At 40.5% G+C, this 23,423-nt stretch overlaps 2 protein-coding genes across 2 annotated transcripts in view; one reads left to right on the top strand and one right to left on the bottom strand.

Annotated features, from left to right (window-relative positions):
- The window catches only part of LRRTM3 (leucine rich repeat transmembrane neuronal 3), a 94,022-nt gene extending 89,225 nt beyond the window's left edge, over positions 1–4,797 (bottom strand). Inside the window, 2 exon segments of the mRNA XM_035137678.3 lie at positions 3,077–4,647; positions 4,650–4,797. Coding sequence (XP_034993569.3) covers positions 3,077–4,647; positions 4,650–4,674 — 1,596 coding nt within the window. The 5' untranslated portion in view covers positions 4,675–4,797.
- CTNNA3 (catenin alpha 3) overlaps positions 1–23,423 on the top strand; it is a 544,761-nt gene that overhangs the window by 228,156 nt on the left and 293,182 nt on the right. The gene's annotated exons all lie outside the window — the stretch shown is intronic.

Genomic DNA, 23,423 nt, shown 5'->3' with positions numbered 1-23,423 from the left:
CTGTATACCCAGTAGCAGTGTACAAGGAGGTTATGGCTACAGACACAGCTTTTTTCATCTCTGCATGACAAGCTGCCACCTGCTTCTGCGTAGCATTAAAGATAGAGGAATAAACTCCCTTTTTTGCATCTTGGAAAGACGCTGTGTGGAAACCACTGGCCAATTATCTGTTTGTTGCACAAAATAATGAATAAAGCATGGTTTGATTCTCTTGACACAGAGAAGGTTCAACCATTTACAATCAATTTCCATCTCCTGAAATTAATGTTATTTAACTCAGCTTTGACCCCCACCCCACCCCGCCTTTTTTAAAATATTGTAGACTAGAGTGGTTAGAACTGGCCTGCATAAGCTGCACAGTCGGCCAGACACTTATTTCTCAGACTATAGTGATAATTACATGTTCAACTCGGTTTATACTGAAGTTATACACAAATAAATATTGCCTGCTAGATATCCTTCAGCTGAAAATGGAGTTTCTTAAGGCCTGGGCAATATTTTTAATGTGTTAATTCTACATAATAAATATGAAACATTATCGATATCAATAGTTCAACTGTTGGGCATTTGGAAAGACACCACTATTCTTAATGGTTTCCTTTTCTACATTCCTCACCCCTAGTTATTGGATTATAAAATGCTATAGCACATTATTCCGACCAGAGCATTTTTGTATAGGGGTACTTGAGCTTTCTTCAATGTAGTGTTAGCTTCAGGTATGGTCAGAGACAAAGAAACATGCCTAATGTAAAGTCGCTCTACCAATATTTGCAATCCATTTGTTACCATATTTGAGTCAGACACATTTTAAAAAATAAAATATTCTCATATTGCCATGTCAAAACTGTCCCTGGTTAACACTATGAAATATATGTTCATTGCAAATTTCATACAAAGAATTAAAGACTAGGAAAACATTTTCTGTGTGATAATTTTGGGTGGTATTAATTTTTCTCATTTTGTATATGCACGGATGGCATTTCCCACCAATCCAGAGAGAGTGCCTTGACATTTTTCATATTGCAGTAATAGAAAGTCAATATTTTCAGTACAGATATTATCTGATACTGTGTTGGTGCTCTCTTGGCACTAGATATATTCACTTTTATGGTAATATTATATCTGAAGAAGAACATTGACTCAGAAAATCACATCTCCTGAGTAAAGTGCGTCATATTTAATCAAGTTGAAATCACTGACTCCTGGGTTTTAACAAATGTATGATACTAGTTTCACATCAGCAAAATTATGAAGCAGCCTTTCACTTTCTTTCTGCTTATATTCCTGTAAAACAAAAGCAACTTTATACCCTGAAAATCACCTTAAGTGCATTGCTGGTGATTAGATTCTGCAGTTATTACCTCTGGAAATAATTCACAGTGATTTTCTTTCACTATCTCCCCCTCCCCCCAAAAGCAAAAATACCCCAGAACATGGATGTTCTTTTTCTAGATTGCTGCAGTGCAACCGCTTTGTAGATACATTCTCTCCCAAGTGGCCAGAGATGGGCAGTGTACAAAGCCAAATCAAGTTATGCAACAGAAGTGGTGAAATTATTTGCCACCTTTTATAAACATGCTTCAGTTTGTTTCTGAAGATTGAGGGAAAAGATCTGTTGTTCATAAAGGAGTAATATGTGTTGCTAATTATAAAATATTTAGAGGAATTTGGCTATATTTTGCCATGGCATTTCAGGTGGGTCTTATGGATTACAAGTATCCACCATGACAACCTCCAATCCATTCTGAACATTGCATCTGTATTAAAATAAACAAACAAGTGTGTCTCTAAAATGCCATTCAGCAAGGTTATACAAAAGAATCAATTGATTCCCAACTCCAACCCCCATTGATCCATGGACTTTTCCTAAAAGAGAATTTCTGGTGTGCTTTTCCTTAGACTGGGCAAGTATCCAGTTTTCACTGCAAGCTTTTTCTAGTTGTTGTGCTGTATTTAAAATGTAGCTCCGCCAGCTTTCTAAGTACCCAAAGTGGCAAATTGCATACTGAAACACCACCAAGCACAACGTAGCATTTTTTCAAGATAGAAAAATGACAGATTTAATGCCTCCATTGTCAATCACGTTAATGCCTCTAACACTGTTGAAGAATGAATTTCTAATGAGCACCCAAGCAAATGTGTGCAGGAAGTGGTTTTGCCTTTGTAACTGTACATTTCAGCTCCTCTAATTGCATCAATAAGGAATTTGGTCTCCTCATTTAATGAATGCCTTTTGACTACTTTCTGAAAGGCAACTGACTGCGAGAAGGGAGAAACACTAGCATCTTTTATATGAAACCACATAAACAGGTTTCAATTAGTAGTTATCAACTCTACAAACTATTGTGTTAGAGCACAGTGCAGTGAATCCCATTCTGTTCTAGTACCCCTCTTTTATTCCTCATGAAAGCTTTTATTCCTCCCCTGAACTTCAAATGATTCCCCTGCCCCCACCCCCAGTAGTTCAGGATGTTGCTTTAAACTCACTTGCTTCTGGTAATGCCTTGCATTCAACAGAAATCAAGCATTCGGCCGCAGTTGTTCCTGCACCATCTATAATCCAAAGCATGTCCTAAAATGTGTATGAGCCTACAGCACTTGGCTGCCATGCATCCTTGAATCATGAAGTGAATTTCAGCATTCATTAAAATGCTTGCACTGTTCTTTTTTTAGCATTATTTGTCCACATAAAACCAGCACATATGCAAACAACTGCATTTAAAAAACAATGCAGCAACACTGCAGATGTGATTTATGAGCTATGAAATAAGCTTTCCATTGAAATAATGATGATGATGGAATGAAAACCAACAAAGCACCTGTACCAACAGGTACTGTGTCGAACCTGAACTCAAACTTCTGATTAGCATTCTCTTCACTTTCAGCGGATTTATGGAGGAAAGTTTAAAATGATAAAAGGAAAGGAAAAGGCCAACATATGATGAGCATGTGTCAAGATGTGATATAGAAGTGCTTGTGGCAGAAAAGAGAAATGTAACCTTCATCTTAGACACTGAGATTCAACAAACCCACCTTTTGTAAAAGCTTATTTCATTTGAATCACAATGGTTCATACCTCACATTCCCTGGAGCCTGCTTTGCTATATGTGCAGGGTCCCGTCCCGTTCAGCAGCATCTCGCTGGTCTCGGTGTTAGTTGGCTTATAATCGACATAAAATTCCTGTGTGGTTGGAGTCATCTGCTTCAGCGACTGTCGTTTCTTCTTCCTGTGCCTTCGCATGAGAGAGCGCTGCTGCAGCTGCTTCATGCTGGCAGGGTACCGCTTCCACGACACATAGATTACCAGCAGGATCACAAGCACAGACAAGAAAAGGGCCACACTCCCTGCTATGATTTTGTGGAAAGAGATGTGTTCTGTGTCGTGCTCAGGCTCTGAGCTGGCTTCTGTGGACCCGACGGTGGGGGGCAGGGGGGGATTGCTGTCATGCTTAGGCCTGATGACTTTGGGTTTAAAGGTTGGCTTTGGGAAAGCCTGTGGCAATTCAAACCTCTCTGTAGTACTTTTGCCACATATGCTGTAATTTTTCACTGCATCAATAACGTTCACCCCTTGCAGCTCTTTGGGGCTGGCACAAATAATTGTATTTTCCCTCAGCCCTTTAAAACTTTTTAGCCAGTTTACCAGGGAGCAAATGTTCCTGCTGCATTCCCATATATTCCCAGCAAGGCTGATGTCATTGAGAGATATCCAAGAATCCAAAATCTCTTGACCAATAAACGTGAGCTTGTTGGAATCCAGGTTGAGACGCTGTAAATTGGGCACACACTGGAAAACACTAGGTCCACTGAAAGCTTCTATTTCATTGCCAGATAAATCAAGCCTTTGTAATGAGCTCCAGGTCCAGGACATCGTTTGTCCTATAACACTGATTTTATTCCACTGTAAATAAAGGTTCTGGAGGCTGACAAGCCTTGGAAAAAGAGCCAAGTTAAGCTTAGAAAATTGATTGTGCTCCAGGTGAAGCTCTTTCAGCCTGATCATGCCTGCAAAGACATTCCTTGCTAAGCTTCGGATTCTGTTGTAGCCCAGGTCTAAGAGTTCGAGGTTCCTACAGTCCTGGAAAATTCGGACAGGGATTGTTCTCAGGGAATTGGACCGCAAATGTAAACTCAGCAGCTTCCTTAAGCCCCTGAATTGTTCAGCTCCCAGAGACTGCAGCTGATTATATGACAGATCCAAGTTCCGGAGATTTGTTACTGGTCTGAAGGTGTTATTAAGAAAATAGGCAATTCTGTTGGAACTTAAAATCAACTCTTTTAGCCTGCGTATTCCATTGAAAGCATTTTCATCAATATTGCTGATGTGGTTATGGTCTAGATAGAGCCAGGTGAGTTGATTAAGACCTTTAAACTGATTGTATTTTAGTTTCTGGAGGCTGTTGTATCGGAGGGACAAACCTAAACAACCAGCTGATATACTTGAGGGTATCTCCTGTAATTTCTGGGACTCGCAATATACCATTTTGCCTTCGCACCTACAGCCCTTTGGGCATCCTCGTTCAGCAGAAGAAAGCATTGTCAGTAATACAGTAGGGGCTATTACCAGGGCTACAGCTGATCCGCTCAGTAGCCTAAATACATTGAAACCTGGAAATAAAAATAACTTAGAAAAGTTATCCCCCCAAATAAACAATCCAGATCTATTTCAATCATGCTCAGAATTGCTACTTAAATGCATAAGAAACCCCCAGCAGCATAAGTACTTTGTAGCTTGCCCCCACTTTATTTTAATAAAGGAAAATGTAATAAAGAAAAAAAAATCATGCACATAAGCTAGCCACAGTCAAATACAATCTCTTGGAAATTTAACTCTGGTCACATCTTGCAGGGAGGCAAACCTATAGAGCAATTAAAACAGAATCAGTGCAGGCACTGCTGTAGGCTAACTATAAATAAATAAAATGGAAAACCTACCCATCCTTTGTGTTTTCAAAGGTCGTCGTTAGGTCTTTTGCTTTTGCTTAGGGTGCCACAAGCATGACAGCCCCTGTCAGCTGCTCTGTGGTGAGTCAGGGCTTGCTGACACCCAGGAAGAAAAATTGGACCCCTTGGGAGATGGACCGATTTTGGAACATTATTCTTTGCCAGCCATGCAGAACATCCCAAGAATAAATAAATCCCAACACAGCATTTGCAGCAGAATGTCAAGTTCTTCCTAGGTAATAGGATCTTCATGGATGGTGCGTTTTTGCATCTTTACATTTAGAAATGAGCTTCTTTAAAATCTCCCCGTGCAAAGCATGATAGATTCCTCCAAGTGATGCTCAGCTGTCTGAATTCACCCGTCTGTATTCCATTGGGCAGCAGTTCTCATAGTTAGCACTCCCGATCCAGCTAAGGAAACTGCGTTGGAGCACAGAAGCCAGGATGACCCTGTTCAATGAACAAGCACTGTTCACTTCTGCGTACTGTCATTCTGAAAGCTCCTCCGACTGTTGCTTTGGTTTCGGTGAATGCAGTCTTATGTAAAGCTGCCCCCAGTGGCGAAGAATATTATGGGCATGTGCAGAAATATCTTCCTCCCCCCTCCCCCCCTTTTAAATCTTGAAAATGAGTAAGCCCTTTGCTGGGAAATGAGTGATTGTTCTGGGTGACTAAATAGGAGCAGACTGGTCAGCCTCAGTGTACACTAGTGAAATGGTTGGAAATTTCTCTGGGCTTTCAGCTTTTCATTGTCATCTTTGTCTTTTGGGTAATTTAACTAAGCTTTTTAAGCCCAGCATCTGCTGCTGGGACTTTCACCTAACATAAAGCTTGGATGTCACATTTATTTTCATTTAGGCAAGAAAACAGCACACACACAACAAGCCCATACTCACAGAAACCTGCATATATACACAATGGGTGTAATTGAACACCACAGGCATTACATTGTCATGTAAAACACACTAATCCTTGCTATTACCACTGGTATACAGATGGTAAAAACTATGAGTAATCAGGCAGGAAAACTTAACAGGTCTGATACCAGTGCAGTTAACTTTTATTGAGGTGTGTGTATGTGGAGGCATGTCTATATACTGACTGGCATACTACAATGCATTTTCCCTGATCCCCCACACGTATGGAAGGCACATAACCCCCATATGAATCTCTGAGATCTACCTCTGAAACCCCACACTGTTTGAAGATGGCAAGTGGCACGAGGTATGTTGTTGTTGTTTGGTCGTTTAGTCGTGTCCAACTCATGACCCAATAGATGGCAGGGTGGCTAAGACACATCCCTTTCAGTGGGAGCTTTGTGATGCTGCCTTTTAAGGTGGGCTTGATTGTCATGTCAACTTTTTAATGTTTCCAATTAATTTTTCATTTTCCATGTTTGTTATGCTTTTAAAAATGTACATTTTATTATGTTGTTGTTTGCTGCCTCTATCATTTTCATGAAAAGTGGGTATAAATTGTTATAAATAAATAAGGATGGTTAATAATAATAATATATATACTCTGCAGTTAGTGAAGTAATGCTGTGCACGTTCTTCATAGCCTTCTCATCTCCCTATATTTCGCCAGCTTAGGAGTAGGAGACACGTGGGTTTGCAGAATTGAGATCCTCTTACAATATCCTGCCCTCTATTTTGGGTTAGAAAGAGGGGTTCCCTGCAACCCTCAAATGTCTGTCTTGTGCCCATAGATCAAGTGGGCACCTCAGAGGAAATTGCCAACTGTGCCGCAAAATGGGAGCACATTGATTCTATGCAATTTAAGACTCATCTGCATTTGCATCTGTGTTGCCTTCTTTGCTGTCTCCCACATGAGAAACATGCGAGTTCCCATTCAGTGCTGCACTATCAAGTGATGGACATCCATGTATTGAATGTTCTTACTTGTAGACAGTCAGTGGTGTTCCTTATTTGGCAGTCTACCATTTATCTTGATGTTTCCCACATGGTACAGAGAAGCTAGAGGGGGAGTGCATCCCAGTCTCAAATTATGTAAATGCAAAGTTCTCCCTGGAGAAAGAGGAAAAGGATGGTGACAGATTCTGAATACGAATTATTTTACCAGTATTGTAATTCCAGTTTCCTGTATAAGAAGCCATGCACAGTTTTTCAATTACCCTGCATTCTGCCTTCCTTCCAGGGCCTAACTACCAGTACACATGACATGAATGGTGTGATTAGCAGTCATGTCAAGGCTTTTCAAAAATTAAATATCAGGGGTGGGTGGCAATGTTGTGCTCAGGAACATAGTGTTCAGTAAGGGGAGGCTAGGTCTTCAATGTATTCCAGCTTATTTGGCATATTTAAGATACAGCATTTCAACAAGTATATAGAATTTCTATGGAAGGTGAAAATGGAGCTTTGATACCCCCAACTTCTCTCTTTCTCTCTCAATATACAGCACAATGATTGGGTCACTTTGCTCCACAACTAGCTCTTGTTGCTTCAAATCCTTAAGAATTTGAAGCTTAAAACATTCATTGAAAGCAAAAGAACCAAAAGCCTTGAATGCACAGCACTCAAAACAGACTTGACCTGGAAGTCGGCCCAGGCAATTTTGGTTTGGAAATTTGAGTACACATACAAGTACCTTTGCATACGTCTATTACATAATCCAATTCTCTACGTATGTACCTAGCCAGCCTTCTGCTCCTTTTTTGCTGCCTTCTGCTCTAAATATATGATTGAACCTTGTCCACAGAAGTGTAAAAGCAGGGACCTTTCTCTTTTGCATATAAAGCTCTCTATAAAGTTCTGTGTGCATTGATGTTGTGGTGGAGCATGCTCTCATAGCACCTGGGGTAGTGGACAGTGTGACTGCACTCAGAATATTGTGTAAAGTTTTGGTCACCTCACCTCAAAGAGAGTGTTCTGTTTTAATGATGTAACCCACCCAGGGACCTTATGGTGAAGGCTGGGTTAACAACAACAACAACAACAACAACAACAGTCTTGTAAAGCTGGAAAAGATTTGGAAAAGGTCAATGAAAATTATCAAGAGGATGGAGCAACTCCCCTATGAGAAAAAGCTACATTTTATTTTTTACTTTAGAGAAAATCTGAGTAAGAGAGAACAGGATAGAGGTTTATAAAATTATGGAGTGAGTGAAGGAAGGATAATCTTTTTGCTTTCATCATACTCATGGACATCCAATAAACGGAATGCTGGAAGATTCAGGACAGATAAAAGAAAGTTCATTCTCACATGACATATTTCATTTTCTCCCTGAGGATATAGTGATGACCCCCAACTCGGATGACTTTAAATCAGGTTTGTACAAATTCATGAAGAATAAGGTGATCAGTGACTGCTAAACATGTTGGCTATATTCTCCCTCCACTTTCGGGGGTAGTATGCATTTAAATACAATTTGCTGGGAATGGGTGGTGGGGAGGGTGCTGTTGTGGACAGGTTGTGTTAGTGATAACTCCACTATCAGTAATCACTTTTGTTTCACAAATTTTGTATTCTGAGGGAAGTCATAATTATTTTAACTGGGATGAAGTATTATTTGCATAACTAGGAAGTCACACAGATAAACTGGAAAAGTAGAGGGGAACCCGGCCAGATGGGTATAAATAATAAATTATTATTATTATTATTATTATTACACATTTTATGATTACAAACTTAGTACAATTTGCACTTCATCTTTGGGTTTTGAGGTGAATGTGAAGTTTTCTTAAGCAGACCATCTGAGGAAGGCTAGTGAAATTTTCGGTGGGAATGCCATTTTATGCTGGCTAATCTCTTTCAAGCAGATGATAACCCCCACCAAGTTTTTTTTGTTTTAAATTACACCTGTACTGGATAGGCAATTCATTCAGATAGGAAGTTTGGCAAGTGCCCTTCGTATTGTCATTCCTGCCCTTCCATAGTTCTTTGACCTAGATGGTCCAATAATTTACTTCATCTGTCTTTTAACAAGGCCCTCTGATTTCTACATGTTTGTATTTTTGCTTGGGGAATTCTTACCATGTATTTTCATCCCAACCTTTTGAAATTTGTTTCAACTGCTATTGCAAGGCAATGTTGTGTTTTTCATACAGTTAAGGGACATCTGAATTCCCATGTCAAGCCCTGGCTTATGTCACAATTCATGGAGTAGCTTGTGCTATGAATTCACATAAGGATTCAACTCAAGAACCCTTAACAAGATTCTGGGATGTCAGTGACAGAATTCAGAATGCAAAACCCCCTAAGCAGTGCTCGCATAAATACATGTATATGTGCATACAGAATGCTAAACAAACCAACTTCAAGCCAAGGATTAAGAAGCTGGCTTGTTTAAATAACCAGAATTTGTTTTAAATCACAATCTCTGGTTTGTATGATGTTCACTTGAACCCAATGCTGTTTGTGCACATACAGCTAAACTGCCTTGCTTCCCACTATCAGGGCTTATCCACACTTCCTCTTGTCCCACTACTCTTTAGTGCTTTCTACCGTGTTTCTCCGAAAATAAGCCATACCCCGAAAATAAGTCATAGTGATAGGCAGTTTAACCTTGTAGGTTAAACTGTACCGTACTTAATAAAAAAAATAAGACATCCCCTGAAAATAAGCCACCATGTGGGTTTTTTTTTAGGAAAAATAAATATAAGACGGTGTCTTATTTTTGGAGAAACACGGTAAGCAAAGGACAAGTGGAAATGTGGATGAACCCTCACACTCGGAATTTGAACTTGAAAACATCTAGAGGCTTTATTCAAGAAATCAGTACATGATTGAGGCATAATTACAGGGCACAAGGCACATAAACAGAGTTCACACATGACTATGCAAAAGCTAAGCTCTCCAACACCTGGTGTGTCCCTCCTGCGTCTTCTTTTTTACAGCAGGGTGAAGGCTGTCACTCACATGAATCACACCCACGTTATATAAACAAATGTCTGCCTGTAAGTGTTCTGCCAGAATGGCTCGGTCTGTGTGGGCTGGCATATTTGACACCATGTCTTTGGAAACAGAAACTTGTCTAGCTCCTCTGTTCCAATCTTGGTCTCAGGCTCAGCCAGCCCTTCTGAGTGACCAGCTCCTTGGCAGGGTCTATACTGGCTTCAGCTCTTCCTCTGCCTTGGGAGTATTTGTCAAGGGTGGCAGCAATGACTTCTTAGGGCTGTGAAGATTTGGGTCTGGGCTTGAGTAACTCCCTGAAGGACACTTTGCCATTCTAGGCAGCTAGCAAACACTATGTGTGTGTTTGAAGAGTATGCGTGTGAGGTTGAGCAATCAAAAGATACCAAATTTAGTACAAACTTTTCTTGTCTTGTTTAGCATATTTAGAATTTTCCATTAGCTGCTGCTAAGAAAAGCCTGTCATTTTAATCTGTAAGCTAATGGAAGGGTTCTGCATCAAAAATGTGTACGATCAGCATTTCATGCTGTGGTTAGTGGAAAAAACATGGAACTGATCGTGGGAACCACTGATGCTTTTTAGGAATGTGTATATAAGAGATAGCTTTGAATGCAGTATTTTACAGCTATTGGTTTTTAAATAGTAGTAATAATAATAATAATAATAATAATAATAATAATAATACATTACAGACATTTAAATGTTGTTCTGCCATGCTGGTAAAACCAGAGTCAGATTTTCATGTTGCTTGTAACTCAGACTCGTTAAAGCTAAAATGCACCCCCAGAAGTATGACTGACATGATTGCAATTAGATGTGTATGCATTTGGTTGCAATTGTCACAAATACCTATTGGCTGCAGCCCATACATAATAATAATAATAATAATAATAATAATAATAATAATAATAATAATAAATTTTTTTATTTATACCCCGCCCTCCCCAGTCAAAAACCGGGCTCAGGGCAGCTGACACCAACAGAACCACAATAAAACATAAAAACAATTAATTAAAATACAGATTAAAATACAGTATTAAAATTTAAAGTGCAGCCTCATTTCAAGTAGGCCATAAATCCAAGCCATGAGGGAGAAAAACACAGGGGTCAGGCTGAGTCTAACCCAAAGGCCAGGTGGAACAGCTCTGTCTTGCAGGCCCTGCGGAAAGATGACAAATCCCACAGGGCCCTGGTCTCCTGGGAAAGAGCGTTCCACCAGGTTGGGGCCAGTACTGAAAAGGCCCTGGCTCTAGTAGAGGCCAATCTAGCCATCTTATGACTCGGGATCTCCAGAATATTATTATTTGTGGACCTTAAGGTCCTCCGCGGGGCATACCAGGAGAGGCGGTCCCGTAGGTACGAGGGTCCCAAGTCGCATAGGGCTTTAAAGGTCAAAACCAGCACCTTAAACCTGATCCTGTACTCCACCGGGAGCCAGTGCAGCTGGTAAAGCACTGGATGAATGTGATCCCGCGGCCGGGACCCTGTAAGGAGCCTCGCCGCGGCATTCTGCACCCGCTGGAGTTTCTGGGTCAGCTTTAAGGGCAACCCTGCGTAGAGCGAGTTACAATAGTCAAGCCTGGAGGTGATCGTCGCATGGATCACTGTGGCCAGATCGGGGCGAGAGAGGTAAGGGACCAACTGCTTGATGCGGCGGAGATGGAAAAATGCCACCTTTGCTGTGGATGCAACCTGCGCTTCCATGGAAAGGGAGGCGTCAAAGGTTACACCCAAACTCTTGACAGAAGGCGCTGGTACCAATTGAGCCCCTGCAAAAGATGGGAGTTGGCCCCCCAACCCCATGTCGCCCCGACCTAGCCAGAGGACCTCTGTCTTCGAAGGATTTAGCTTCAGTCGGCTCCCACGTAGCCATCCAGCCACAGCTTCCAAGCACCTGGTGAGTGTGTCCGGGGCCGAGGCAGGGCAGCCGTCCATCAACAGATAGATCTGGGTGTCATCAGCATATTGATGACAACCCAGCCCAAAACTCCGGACAATCTGGGCAAGGGGGCGCATAAAGATATTAAAAAGCATTGGGGAAAGGATTGCGCCTTGCGGGACTCCACACACCAAGGGGTGCCGCGGCGACAACTCCCTCCCTAGCGCCACTCTCTGTCCCCGACCTGAGATGAAGGAACGCAGCCATTGTTGGACTGTGCCCTGAATCCCCACGTTGGCAAGGCGGTGGTCTAAAAGTTCATGATCGACCATATCGAAGGCTGCTGACAGGTCTAAAAGAATCAGCAGTCCCGACCCACCTCGATCCAGCTGTCTACGGAGATAATCTGTTAAGGCAACCAGAGCTGTCTCGGTCCCATGACCAGGGCGAAAGCCGGACTGAAATGGATCTAGAGCCGATGTTTCATTCATAACAAGTAACCTTAATGGATTTACTTTGGGTATGATTAACATTGGATACAAAATGTTTATATTTTTGTTTTCATTTGTTGTGTCATGGGGAACTTAAACCGGGTGGTATAACAGCTTATCCCACAGGTATATTGTTGGACTACAACCCACACACATGCTCACAAATGCACACACATGCACTCACACAGACAAACACGTCCAGATGTGAAATCACTTATGATTTTGTTTTTTACATGGTATCAGGGATTCAGAAATGTTTTGGTGCTTAAGATAAACGGCCATTCCACATGTTATGGATTTTGTACACACAGATATTTGTTCTGTGTAAGAAATGATTCAAATGATATAAATTCCACAACCATTTCACAATGAAACATTGATCAGCTTTTCTTTCAAGAGACAGAAATCCCATTCCTTGTTTTTTCTGTCTACCATCTTGGTGATTAACATTAAAATTCTATGCATGTCAGCTTGGAAGTAAGTATCATAGTGTTAAATTGGGCTTACTCCCAAGTAAGTGTGTATAGATTTTAGTGTAAATTATCCAGTATACAGTACAACTGATTATCTATTTCAAAATAGCTATGTTTGATTTTCCCTGTCATAGAGCATGTATACATCTTTTTTGCTGATTTCTACAATGTGTAGCCCAGTAAATAAAAACTCTGAAACAGCATTCAATAAAATACTTAAGAGATCTGGGACAAAATTAGAAGGCTATAACACTTTTCACTTACTCCTTCAGACTGCAATAAGTAGCTGTCTGCCCAACTGTGAGATGTGTTAAATTGCAGACTCCTTCCTGCACAGAATCTTATCTGACCTTTCTCAGTGACAGTGCTCAGGAGATCTTATCCACCACTTCTCAACTGCATGTCTAGCATTGTGGAGTGTCGCATAGCAGATGGGGATATTGAAGAAAATCAAACTTAAGTGATGTTCTCTCCAAACTCACCTATTGATATTGGGCAAAACTGGGAATAGAAAACACATTTGTAGAGTTCTGTGCACTAAGTAAAGGTGCTTCCCATGAGAAGACTGACATTCCTGTTCTCTGCGTTTTTGTTCCTGTATGGCAAATTTACAGTTTCATGATTTTTATTTCCTATGGCAGAACATTCATCATGTTAAAAAATAAAGCAGAACTAAAATTTTAAAAGTTGCTTACTTTTGTAGCTCAAACAATCATATATGCAAATGTCTAATAAGTGTTAGATCTCTTTGTGGTTTAGCCCAAAATTGGTAGCAGTCTGTTGGAAGCTATGTCTGTTAATATCCTAGAGGTACCATAAGGTTAGGGATTTTTAAAAATTCATCTATTATCATCACTACCTATTTCCCCCCCTGTGGAAAGCATCCTCAATCTCATAGCTGCATTATTTACAGAGTTCAGAAGAATGATTCATTAGACAGTTATTCATATTTAAATTGATTACTCTTTCTTGATCTAGGTATTGGTTTTTCTTTTGCAATGATGTAGAATATTTCACCTCACCTCATCTGTCTCCTGAGAAATGTGGGACAAGAAGCTACAGTTAGGACTGGATATGGAACATCTGATTGGTTCAAAATTGGGAAAGGAGTACGACAAGGTTGTATATTGTCCCCCTGCTTATTTAACTTATATGCAGAATTCATCATGCGAAAGGCTGGACTGGATGAATCCCAAGCCAGAATTAAGATTGCCGGAAGAAATATCAACAACCTCAGATATGCAGATGACACAACCTTGATGGCAGAAAGTGAGGAGGAATTAAAGAACCTTTTAATGAGGGTGAAAGAGGAGAGTGCAAAATATGGTCTGAAGCTCAACATCAAAAAGCCCAAGATCATGGCCACTGGTCCTATCACCTCCTGGCAAATAGAAGGGGAAGAAATGGAGGCAGTGAGAGATTTTACTTTCTTGGGCTCCTTGATCACTGCAGATGGTGACAGCAGTCACGAAATTAAAAGACGCCTGCTTCTTGGGAGAAAAACAATGACAAACCTGGACAACATCTTAAAAAGCAGAGACATCACCTTGCCAATAAAGGTTTGTATAGTTAAAGCTATGGTTTTCCCAGTAGTGATGTATGGAAGTGAGAGCTGGACCATAAAGAAGGCTGATCACCGAAGAATTGATACTATTGAATTATGGTGCTGGAGGAGACTCTTGAGAGTCCCGTGGACTGTGAGACGATCAAACCTATCCATTCTGAAGGAAATCAGCTCCGAGTGCTCACTGGAAGGACAGATCCTGAAGCTGAGGCTCCAATACTTTTGGCCACCTCATGAGAAGAGAAGACTCCCTGGAAAAGACCCTGATGTTGGGAAAGATTGAGGGCACTACGAGAAGGGGACAACAGAGAACGAGATGGTTGGACAGTGTTCTTGAAGCTATGGACATGAGTTTGACCAAACTGCGGGAGGCAGTGGAAGACAGGAGTGCCTGGCGTGCTCTGGTCCATGGGGTCACGAAGAGTCGGACACGACTAAACAACAAGAAACTAAACAACAAGAAACTAAACAACAAGAGTCGGACACAACTAAACAACAAGAAAATTTCAAGAGAAAGGGCACATCTACTAACTCTGATTTTCTTCAACTTAATTTGATATACCATAGTACATTTACAGCTGATGGGATCTGAGCACCCACCTGCCAGTTTTGACTTTTCTGAATTTCATTAAAAATATATTTCACTGGGACAGAGCTTGCTGCCTCTGGTGATATGCTCTGCATATAGACGCCTGCATGGCCCCCATCACCCCATCATTCTCTCTCTCTCTCTCTCTCTCTCTCTCTCTCTCTCTCTCTCTCTCTCTCTCTCTCACACACACACACACACACACACACACACACACCACACACAGAGCACAAGAGTGAGTGAGAAAGCAGTATAGATGTGCTTCCCTGTGGCGTGATCCTATGCATAAGAACTAAGAAGGTTCTTTATACCAGGTCAATCTGTTTCCCCCCTCTACCTCAGTATTGTCTACTTTGACTGCCAGCAGTTATTCAGAGTGTCAGGGAAAAGTGTCTGCCTGAAAGCCAGTTGCAGGGAATTGTAAGCAAGAAGAGTATTGTTGCATTCATATCTTGTTCACAGGCATTGGTTGGCCATTGTGGGAACAGGATGCTGGACTAGATGGGCCTTTGGTCTGATTCTGCAGGGCATTACTTACATTTTATTTATTTATTTATTACCATAACCTGCTTCTTAATCCATTAAACTGGAAGGATTGAATCTGGGGCCTTTTGTCCACAAAACATTGTTATCTGTCACTGAATTATGACCCTTCGTCATGCAGTTGTTGTTAAGAGATACAGAGAATATTGGAACCACATGAGTGGGACAAATTTCATGAGTAGCCATCTCACTAAAAAGTAGGGCAACAATTTCTGGGCTCAATCCACACAGCTGAGCTTACTCATGTGGTTTGAATACTGCATCAGTGTGATATTGCGCTACAAGGAAACAGGTTTCTTGCTTCGTGTGAATGGGACTATTTGCAGAGTTCACTGTGCACATAGCTTATGTAAGCACCTGTGCATCTGTATTTCTCCTCCTTTTCCACACTTAGTTATTTGGATTACAGCCATCATTCTGGTATTAAATGCAGGCAGGCATTCAGGTGTAAGCAATTAGAGTACCTGTAAATTACCTGTAATTTGACTTGTCCTTTCAAAATATTTTAAAGCTCTCTGTAAATTTCTCTTTGAACCTGTATATTGCCAGTAAAATATACTGAGTACCCATCACTCTGTAAATTAAAGTGCTTACCCATATGAGATGTTCAGATCTGAGGTCATGTGCTGAGTTCCGCAGATGGGGAAAACTGGTCTCATACAGTATTCAGTAACATCTCAAGGAAACGACATTATGACTGTTTAGTGGATTTGCAAGTGAAAGAGAAAAAAAACCCATGAATATAGTAAAGAGACATATAATTATATCCATTCATTCTGGGGCTAGAATCAAGATGGTCTATTCACAATGATTACAGTTGTGTATTTAGCCACCACCACCCCTTTCTTGAGCTCCACTTTGATTCTGCAGGATGGGGCGGGTGGGATGACAAAGAAGGACAAATTCCTTGCTAAAAATATTTATTCATACCTCCTGGAAGTGAATTTTCCTGTATTGTGTATTTGTGCATAAAATCAATCAAATCATTTTCAGTCAGCCCAACTACTGTAAGTTGCTAGATAGCCTAATTGTAATAGGCGATATTCTTGAAGAAATACCGGAACTTAATTGTATAGGCAGCCTTGGTTAGTTAATTAGCTCATCAACCAGTTCTTTTTAGTCTAGGATGCTACTGATTTATAGCTAGTAAGAATATAAAAGGATTTTCTGGTGTAAAATGAGAATGCAGGTTCCTATAATGTGTTCTCATGGTGCTTTCTTTTTTTCTTTCTTTTCTTTCATCTCCCCCCTCCCAATCCTTTCCCCCACCAACAAACGAAAAAGCAAACTTTGAAGAATCTATTAAGATATCTAAACTACTAGTTAGTTTGCTTTCTTTTGAGGTCACACCTGCCAAGAGTACAGTTTGTTATTCTTTGTGGTCTTCGGAATCTGCATTTGTGCAGAACAAAGAGCAGGAATAGAGAGCTTATGGTACAACTCCAGATGTTGCTGGAAAACAACTCCCATCATCCCAGAACCATTGGCTATGCTGCTTGGGGCTGATAGTTTATCACCCCAGTCTAGAGCTTAGAAGAGCTTTAAGCCTTTGCCCTCAATTGCAGAGAACTGTGTCACTGCATACCTCAAAGATGGGGCCTCTTTAATTGTAGCCTGTACATAGCATTCCTTGGTGTTGATGGCTTTCATAAGCAGCCCATGTCTCGATGCTCAGCATTTCTCCATATAGGCAGCCTTAAAAAGGTGAAGGGACCCCTGACCATTAGGTCCAGTTGTGACCGACTCTGGGGTTGCGGCGCTCATCTCGCGTTATTGGCCCGAGGGAGCCGGTGTACAGCTTCCAGGTCATGTGGCCAGAAGGACAAAGCCGCTTCTGGCGAACCAGAGCAGCACACGGAAACGCCATTTACCTATTGTAGTGGTACCTATTTATCTACTTGCACTTTGACGTGCTATTGAACTGCTAGGTTGGCAGGAGCTGGGACCGAACAACAGGAGCTCACCCCCATTGCAGGGATTCGAACCGCCAGGATGTGTGAAAGACTCAGAAGTCCCTAGAAAGGCCTGCGTCTCTTTCGGTCTTGTTAGCCCCATTTTGGAGACCATACATTTCACTCAGATTCCAAAGTGGGCAACAACAACAAAAGGGAATAATATAGCAACTCAGTCTCTAATATATCACCTGCTGATTATAGGCTGTGTCCCGACAGGGATATTATATTGCAAACAGATCATTCTGATCCAATTTTTCTGTGTGTGTGATTGGCACATATGAGGGTCCACAGGCTCCCATTTTTCCCATTCAGTAAATTAATTGCTATTCCACTGCTTGCAGTCAACACCACTGGGTAGAACTGGGCAAAATATATCCTGGATTTTTTTGTGTCCCTCTCATCAGTCACTCCTTTACACACTCAGACTCAGTTAGTTTACAGGATTGAATTGTAGTTGGCTTGTTCTTCCCCCCCAAATTATAAATTAATTTTTGTTCACCGTTGCAGAAGATCTGTAATAATAAAAACAAATTGGGGCTGCTTAGTGCTCTGTGTGTGGTGGGTACACATGCTGAACTTTCTGTAAATTAAGATAATTTCTCTCTCCCAGCCTTCTCCACTTGACATCTAATTTCAGTTTAAAGGACATTAGGATCAGATTGTGTTGCTGAGATGGAGGGGAATCAGTCAGTCCTGAACCTCTTCTTGCTGTTTTCTCAAAGCTCTCCAAGCCTCTCTTGCAGCATCAGAGAGGTTTGGGGTGAAAAGCAGGAGGCAGCAAGGGGGTTTCCTGATGTTGACAGGCACTTGACTCTTGCTACTTTTTTCTTTAAAAATATATATCTCTGAGAGCACCACGTCCCAAGGCATCCTTCTGCTGCTGGAGACCCTTGAAGAAGTCTGAAATAACAGCTAGAAGAGGACTCTCAGCAGCACAATACTAAGGTGATTTAAGCTAGGGATGGGGAAGAAACTGGATTCAGTTTGCATTTAAAGGTGAACCTACTTACTTCACACTTTCTGAAATAATAAGTTAATCGAAACACAGCCATCCTTTGAAAGTCGCACTTCCTCAAATTTTGCTGTGGAATTTCTACAACCAAATAATGTGTACTAAAATGCATATGCTAGGGTTTGCATAAACTAAACATGCATATATTAATGAAAATATACATACTACGGTGACTGCCCAACCTCTGCCTAATGACTTCCTGGGAGTGAGATCCTCATCCAGGGTCTGTCCATCTCTTTAAACCTCTCTCTGCTCATGTGATCTTCTGTTTGTTTTAGGGCCATAGTTCAGTGGCAGGGCATCTGCTCTGAATGCAGAAGACCCCAGATCGATAGTTAAAGGTAGAAGTCGGCAAATGTGTCCTCTTTTTTGCTCTTCAAAATAGGGCAACCCTGGCCAGGCAAAATTGCATACAAGAATGCATCTCTTAGGAGAAATTTGCACTAAAATGCTGGTGATTTTCATGAAATGTGAAGAATCAAATTTAAGATTAGAAAAATGAGGAGCTTGGAGAAACCAAAATCGACAAATTCATCTATCCCTTCTTTAAGCTGAATTTGAAGGTCATCTGAAAATGCTGAGAGATAGGAAAGATTAGCACATTCACCCACACCCATCCATTCAGAGCACTAATCCACCCAAAGTGTTTATTTTTATTACTGCTTGTCTCACACAAATTTGTTCATACAAATTGCGTGAATTCCCCCCCCCCCACTGAAATGAATGACACCTACACATGCATAGCTATGTGTGATTGTAGCCTTTGTGTTTGCTTAACACAAATATCACACACACACACACACACACACACACAAATCCAATTCTTTTGACAAGCCATGGTGTTTCCCATTTCACCTTCCAATTATTTTATCTTCTTTCCTTCTTTTCTCTGTAATCTTTGCCATCAACAGGTTATCTGTCACCTACCCTGTATATCCCTTAGCCATTACAATAATGTAACCTGTAGGGCCAAAAAAGAAACCTCTTAGCACCTTCTATACTGGAGGCATACCTTAGTGTATCACTAAGTAACAGTGGGCATGATACATTTACCAATAATAAATAAATAAATAAATAAATAAATAAATAAATAAATAAATGCATCCCTGCTATAAAGTCTATTGAAGCGATTTATGGATAGTAGAAGCAAAGCAGGGCAGAGTTCTGAAGTAAATTTTATGTTTGTGGCTGAGTTGTTTTGAAGTGAAAATAATGAGAAGAATTTAGCAGGAAAATGGCAGTTTTAAGAAGCCTTTCTAATGTAATGCAAAACTTTGTATTTTCCTAGGGCTTCATAATAGCTTCTAGTTTTGCAATAAACACGTGCAGCATGCTTTAAATAAAACTTAATAAAATCCTATAATAAAAAAATGTATATAATATGGCACCAACTTTTTACATGCACAAAAATGTTCACATTAAGTGGACAGCATATATACTGGCAAATCTTTGTCCATCTTCCTTAAATTACAATATAATTATTTTATTGCAATAAAATAATGTGAGTTGAAGTTTTTGGAAGAGGGTAATTTACCAGTCTGCAGCTTTATTGTTCTGCTTTGTGTGTGTGTGCCTTCAAATACAAGATGAAAGTGAGAAAGAGGAGATAAGTGATGAGAATCATAATGTATTTTATTGGTAATTCTGCCGTTTTAAGAGAACAGAATATTGTTTATGGGAGAGACCAAATGTTGCTATTTCATAGAGAAGCAGAAGAGAGAAGAAAACCTCAGCAAGCTAGACTGACTCTTGGCCTTTTAAACTGGCCCCAAGCTGTTCCACTGTGATCTCGCTTCAAAGCTTGTGGTTAAAATTGTTTTTTTCCCCTGCTTATCATATACAATTTTATATTCATCTGCTGATGATCACAAGGCAGGTCAGAAAATACTGTCAGTGCAATAGGCCCTAATAACGATTAGTGACTGATTCAGCTCCCCCTGAATTTCACCTAGAGGGAAATTGAATGCCTACCTTGGAGGGCCATGCTGAGGCATAATACCTGGAGGCGTTTTTGAGGGATTTTTAAAAGGCCACTTCACAAAGGTTTGTGCAGATTCTTAGGGGAGGGAGCTTCACTCCTTTAAGCTGCTTCATGTTCTGCCTAAAGCAAAATTTGAGATTAATCTGGAGGACCCTTTAAGAAGGCAAAACTTCTGTAAGAATTTGGAGGGTTGTGAAGAGTATCACTGTCAAATATTCTTGGAAGAGTGAGGAGATGCCCCCTTGGAATATCTTCACATCACCATTTGGTCTGTGGCAGCCCAAGGCATAAGATGCTGCCTTACACTGAGTCAAACCAATTGGCCAATGTGTTGTCTACACTGTGTCGTCTACACTGACTCGCACTGGCTCTTCAGGGTTACAGACATGGAATCTTTTCCAGCCCTACCTGGAGATGCCAAGGATTGAACCATGGACCATCTACATGCAAAGCAAGTGTTCTATCACTGAGCTACAGAAAAGGCATGAAAGTGAGTGCTGATATGTCTGTTGTCTGGACAAAAGCACCCTTGAGAAACTACCAGGGACAGAGCACCCTGGCAGGGCCCATTGCTGTGCTGATGTGTGCCCTGTGGCAGCTGGATATTGCAACTGCCACTTTCATTTCCCACAAATGACGCACAGCAATGCTACACCAGCCAAGCCTTGCAGTGTGATTCTCTCTCCATAGGCAGCTTTTAGTTTTTAGCAGCAGGAACAGCAATATCAAATTTATTATATGGTCAAAGATCTGGTAAATAATTGCTATAATTTAAATAGAAGTACAGTATATTAAACTATTGTGAGGAAGGCACTGGATGATTAGTGTGCTTGCTCAGTCTGCTGACAGGTGCTAATAACTGCTAATAGACAAGTGCAAGGCTCCTGCTTCTGTTCTTACGATTTCTTATCTGTAAACCAGACTTGGACCAGGTATCTGTCAAACAGAGAGAACTTTCAAACAAAGGACTGTCCTCTGTAAAGTAGGCAGCCATGAGGTGCAGCAAGTTTAAATGCTTACATGTGTCATCCAGTCATGTGAAAAAGCCACACTTATCACCTCTGGTGCACAGCTCTGGATCAGCACATTTTTGGATCAGATGTGATTTATATTTTTTAGCTCCCCATTTTGCATATTGCACAAATACTCTTCCCCTGAGGGCATGCTGTTATTTCCAGAACACTGAGATGATTAATAGTGTAGCTATTTGAGCTCCTCAGGTGGTTTTCATTATTTCCCAGAGATAACCTGTTGTAAGTAAATTTATTCACAAGTCATTGGGCATGCATGGCAACTAGCCCTGCAAGAATTATTATGTTTGTACTGTGTTTTCAGGTCTAAATAGCCTGATTTGTTTGGGGAGGGGGGTGTCCCAAGGTAGCTGTATCAATAATTTGACTTCCTGGTAAGCAAAACTCCTTTCTCAAGTTTATTAGGAGTGTGGGTGAGGGGCAGGGCTGAAGATGAAGAGCCTACCTACTGCTTCTAAGTACCAGTATCTAGAATTTAAACCATTACAGAAATCTCTCACTTGTGGGGTTAGGTAGTAATGTCTTGATCAAGCCCCACACTTATAAAGGAAGTTGTGGTTTTCTTTATATTTGAGATAGAAATTATGCTTTCTGCATCTTCCCTGCTCTTGTTTACAAAGCACATGGACCTTCCTAGGTATTTAATTTATTTATTTCTAAAATGTCTTTCTTTCCCACATTTGTCATAGCATAGCCCAAGCAAAATTAATGGGAATTACAAATGAACATCATGAATTTTAATGGGCCTACTTTGAGTAAAACTCAGTTAGCTACAACTGAGTGTAACCAACAATCCACCCATCCATTAAAAACAATTTAACACAAAACAGAGGTCAATAAAAACAAATCATAGAGAGCTAGCAACATTAATATAACAACTTACAGACTTATTCAGTCATTTGTGGTTCTCTGAGAATAATCTTCTTCAAAGAAAAGCAGTCCTAAAAGGATGTGCTTTTAAAGCCAGTTTAAGAGTCTGGAATGTTGAAGATATGCCCATCTCCATGGCAAGGGAGTTCCACAATGGGGGAGGGCACCAGATAGTTTCAGTATATTTCGTAATGGCAATATTGTTTATTCATTTAAGACAACTTGTATATGATCTTTCCTATACCTGAAATGGGTTGTGTTAAAAAACACACACTCCAGCAACATAGAAAATTACATCGAATGTATAAAACCCAATTGTTGTTGTTTAGTCGTTTAGTCGTGTCTGACTCTTTGTGACCCCATGGACCATAGCACGCCAGGCACTCCTGTCTTCCACTGCCTCCCGCAGTTTGGTCAAACTCATGTTCGTAGCTTCGAGAACACTGTCCAACCATCTCGTCCTCTGTCCTCTCGACCCAATACTTAACAACCCAATACTTAACAACAATTCAATTTCAGCATAACAGCCCAAGTGGGGTGGTTTTTCAAATGGTGATGTTAAAGGCAAAAGGCAGATGATGGAGATGGAAAGTTACTGGGATTTGCAGTCAAATCAAAAAATAAAAATAAGAATGGAAATGCTATGAGGACTATAAGGCAAAGCTGCTCAGAAAAACATATGCTAATATGCCTGGACTAAAATGTGAAGTATGTGATAGGAAATTTAGTAAATAAACAAAATACAAATATAAAAAAAAAACTGGGGAAGATTAGAACCTGCAAAGAATACTGTAATATATGTACTGGAAGGAAATTGAGCCTGGGCGGAGGGAAGTAAGAGGGGAGAGAAAAAGAACAAATAAGAGTGATGGGTGATGTAGAAAGAGAAGGAGGAGGGAAAATGGTGGTGGTATTGATTTGTAATGTAATGGAGAGTCATGTACTGTAACATAATTGAAAACTAATAAATATAAAAAAGCAAAAAAAAAAAGTTACTGGGATTTGTTTGTTTTTGTCCTTCCCAACTTTACATTAGGCTGCTGAATGTGCCACACAATTATTTTGCCATGTACTTACCTCTCAGAATTACATAATTATACATTGTAATTATGTCATTATATGTACTTACTTTAACAACATAATACAGCCTATTTCTAAAATGCACTTTATTAAGAACATTGTTTTTTACCCAACAAAAAAATTGTTGCTGGAAGGAAC

This window comes from Zootoca vivipara, chromosome 5 (genome assembly GCF_965207765.1).
Source record: "Zootoca vivipara chromosome 5, rZooViv2.hap1.1, whole genome shotgun sequence".
Taxonomy (NCBI): Eukaryota; Metazoa; Chordata; class Lepidosauria; order Squamata; family Lacertidae; genus Zootoca; species Zootoca vivipara.
The sequence above is the reverse complement of the archived record's forward strand: the minus strand, read 5'-3'. Positions and strand labels throughout refer to the sequence as shown.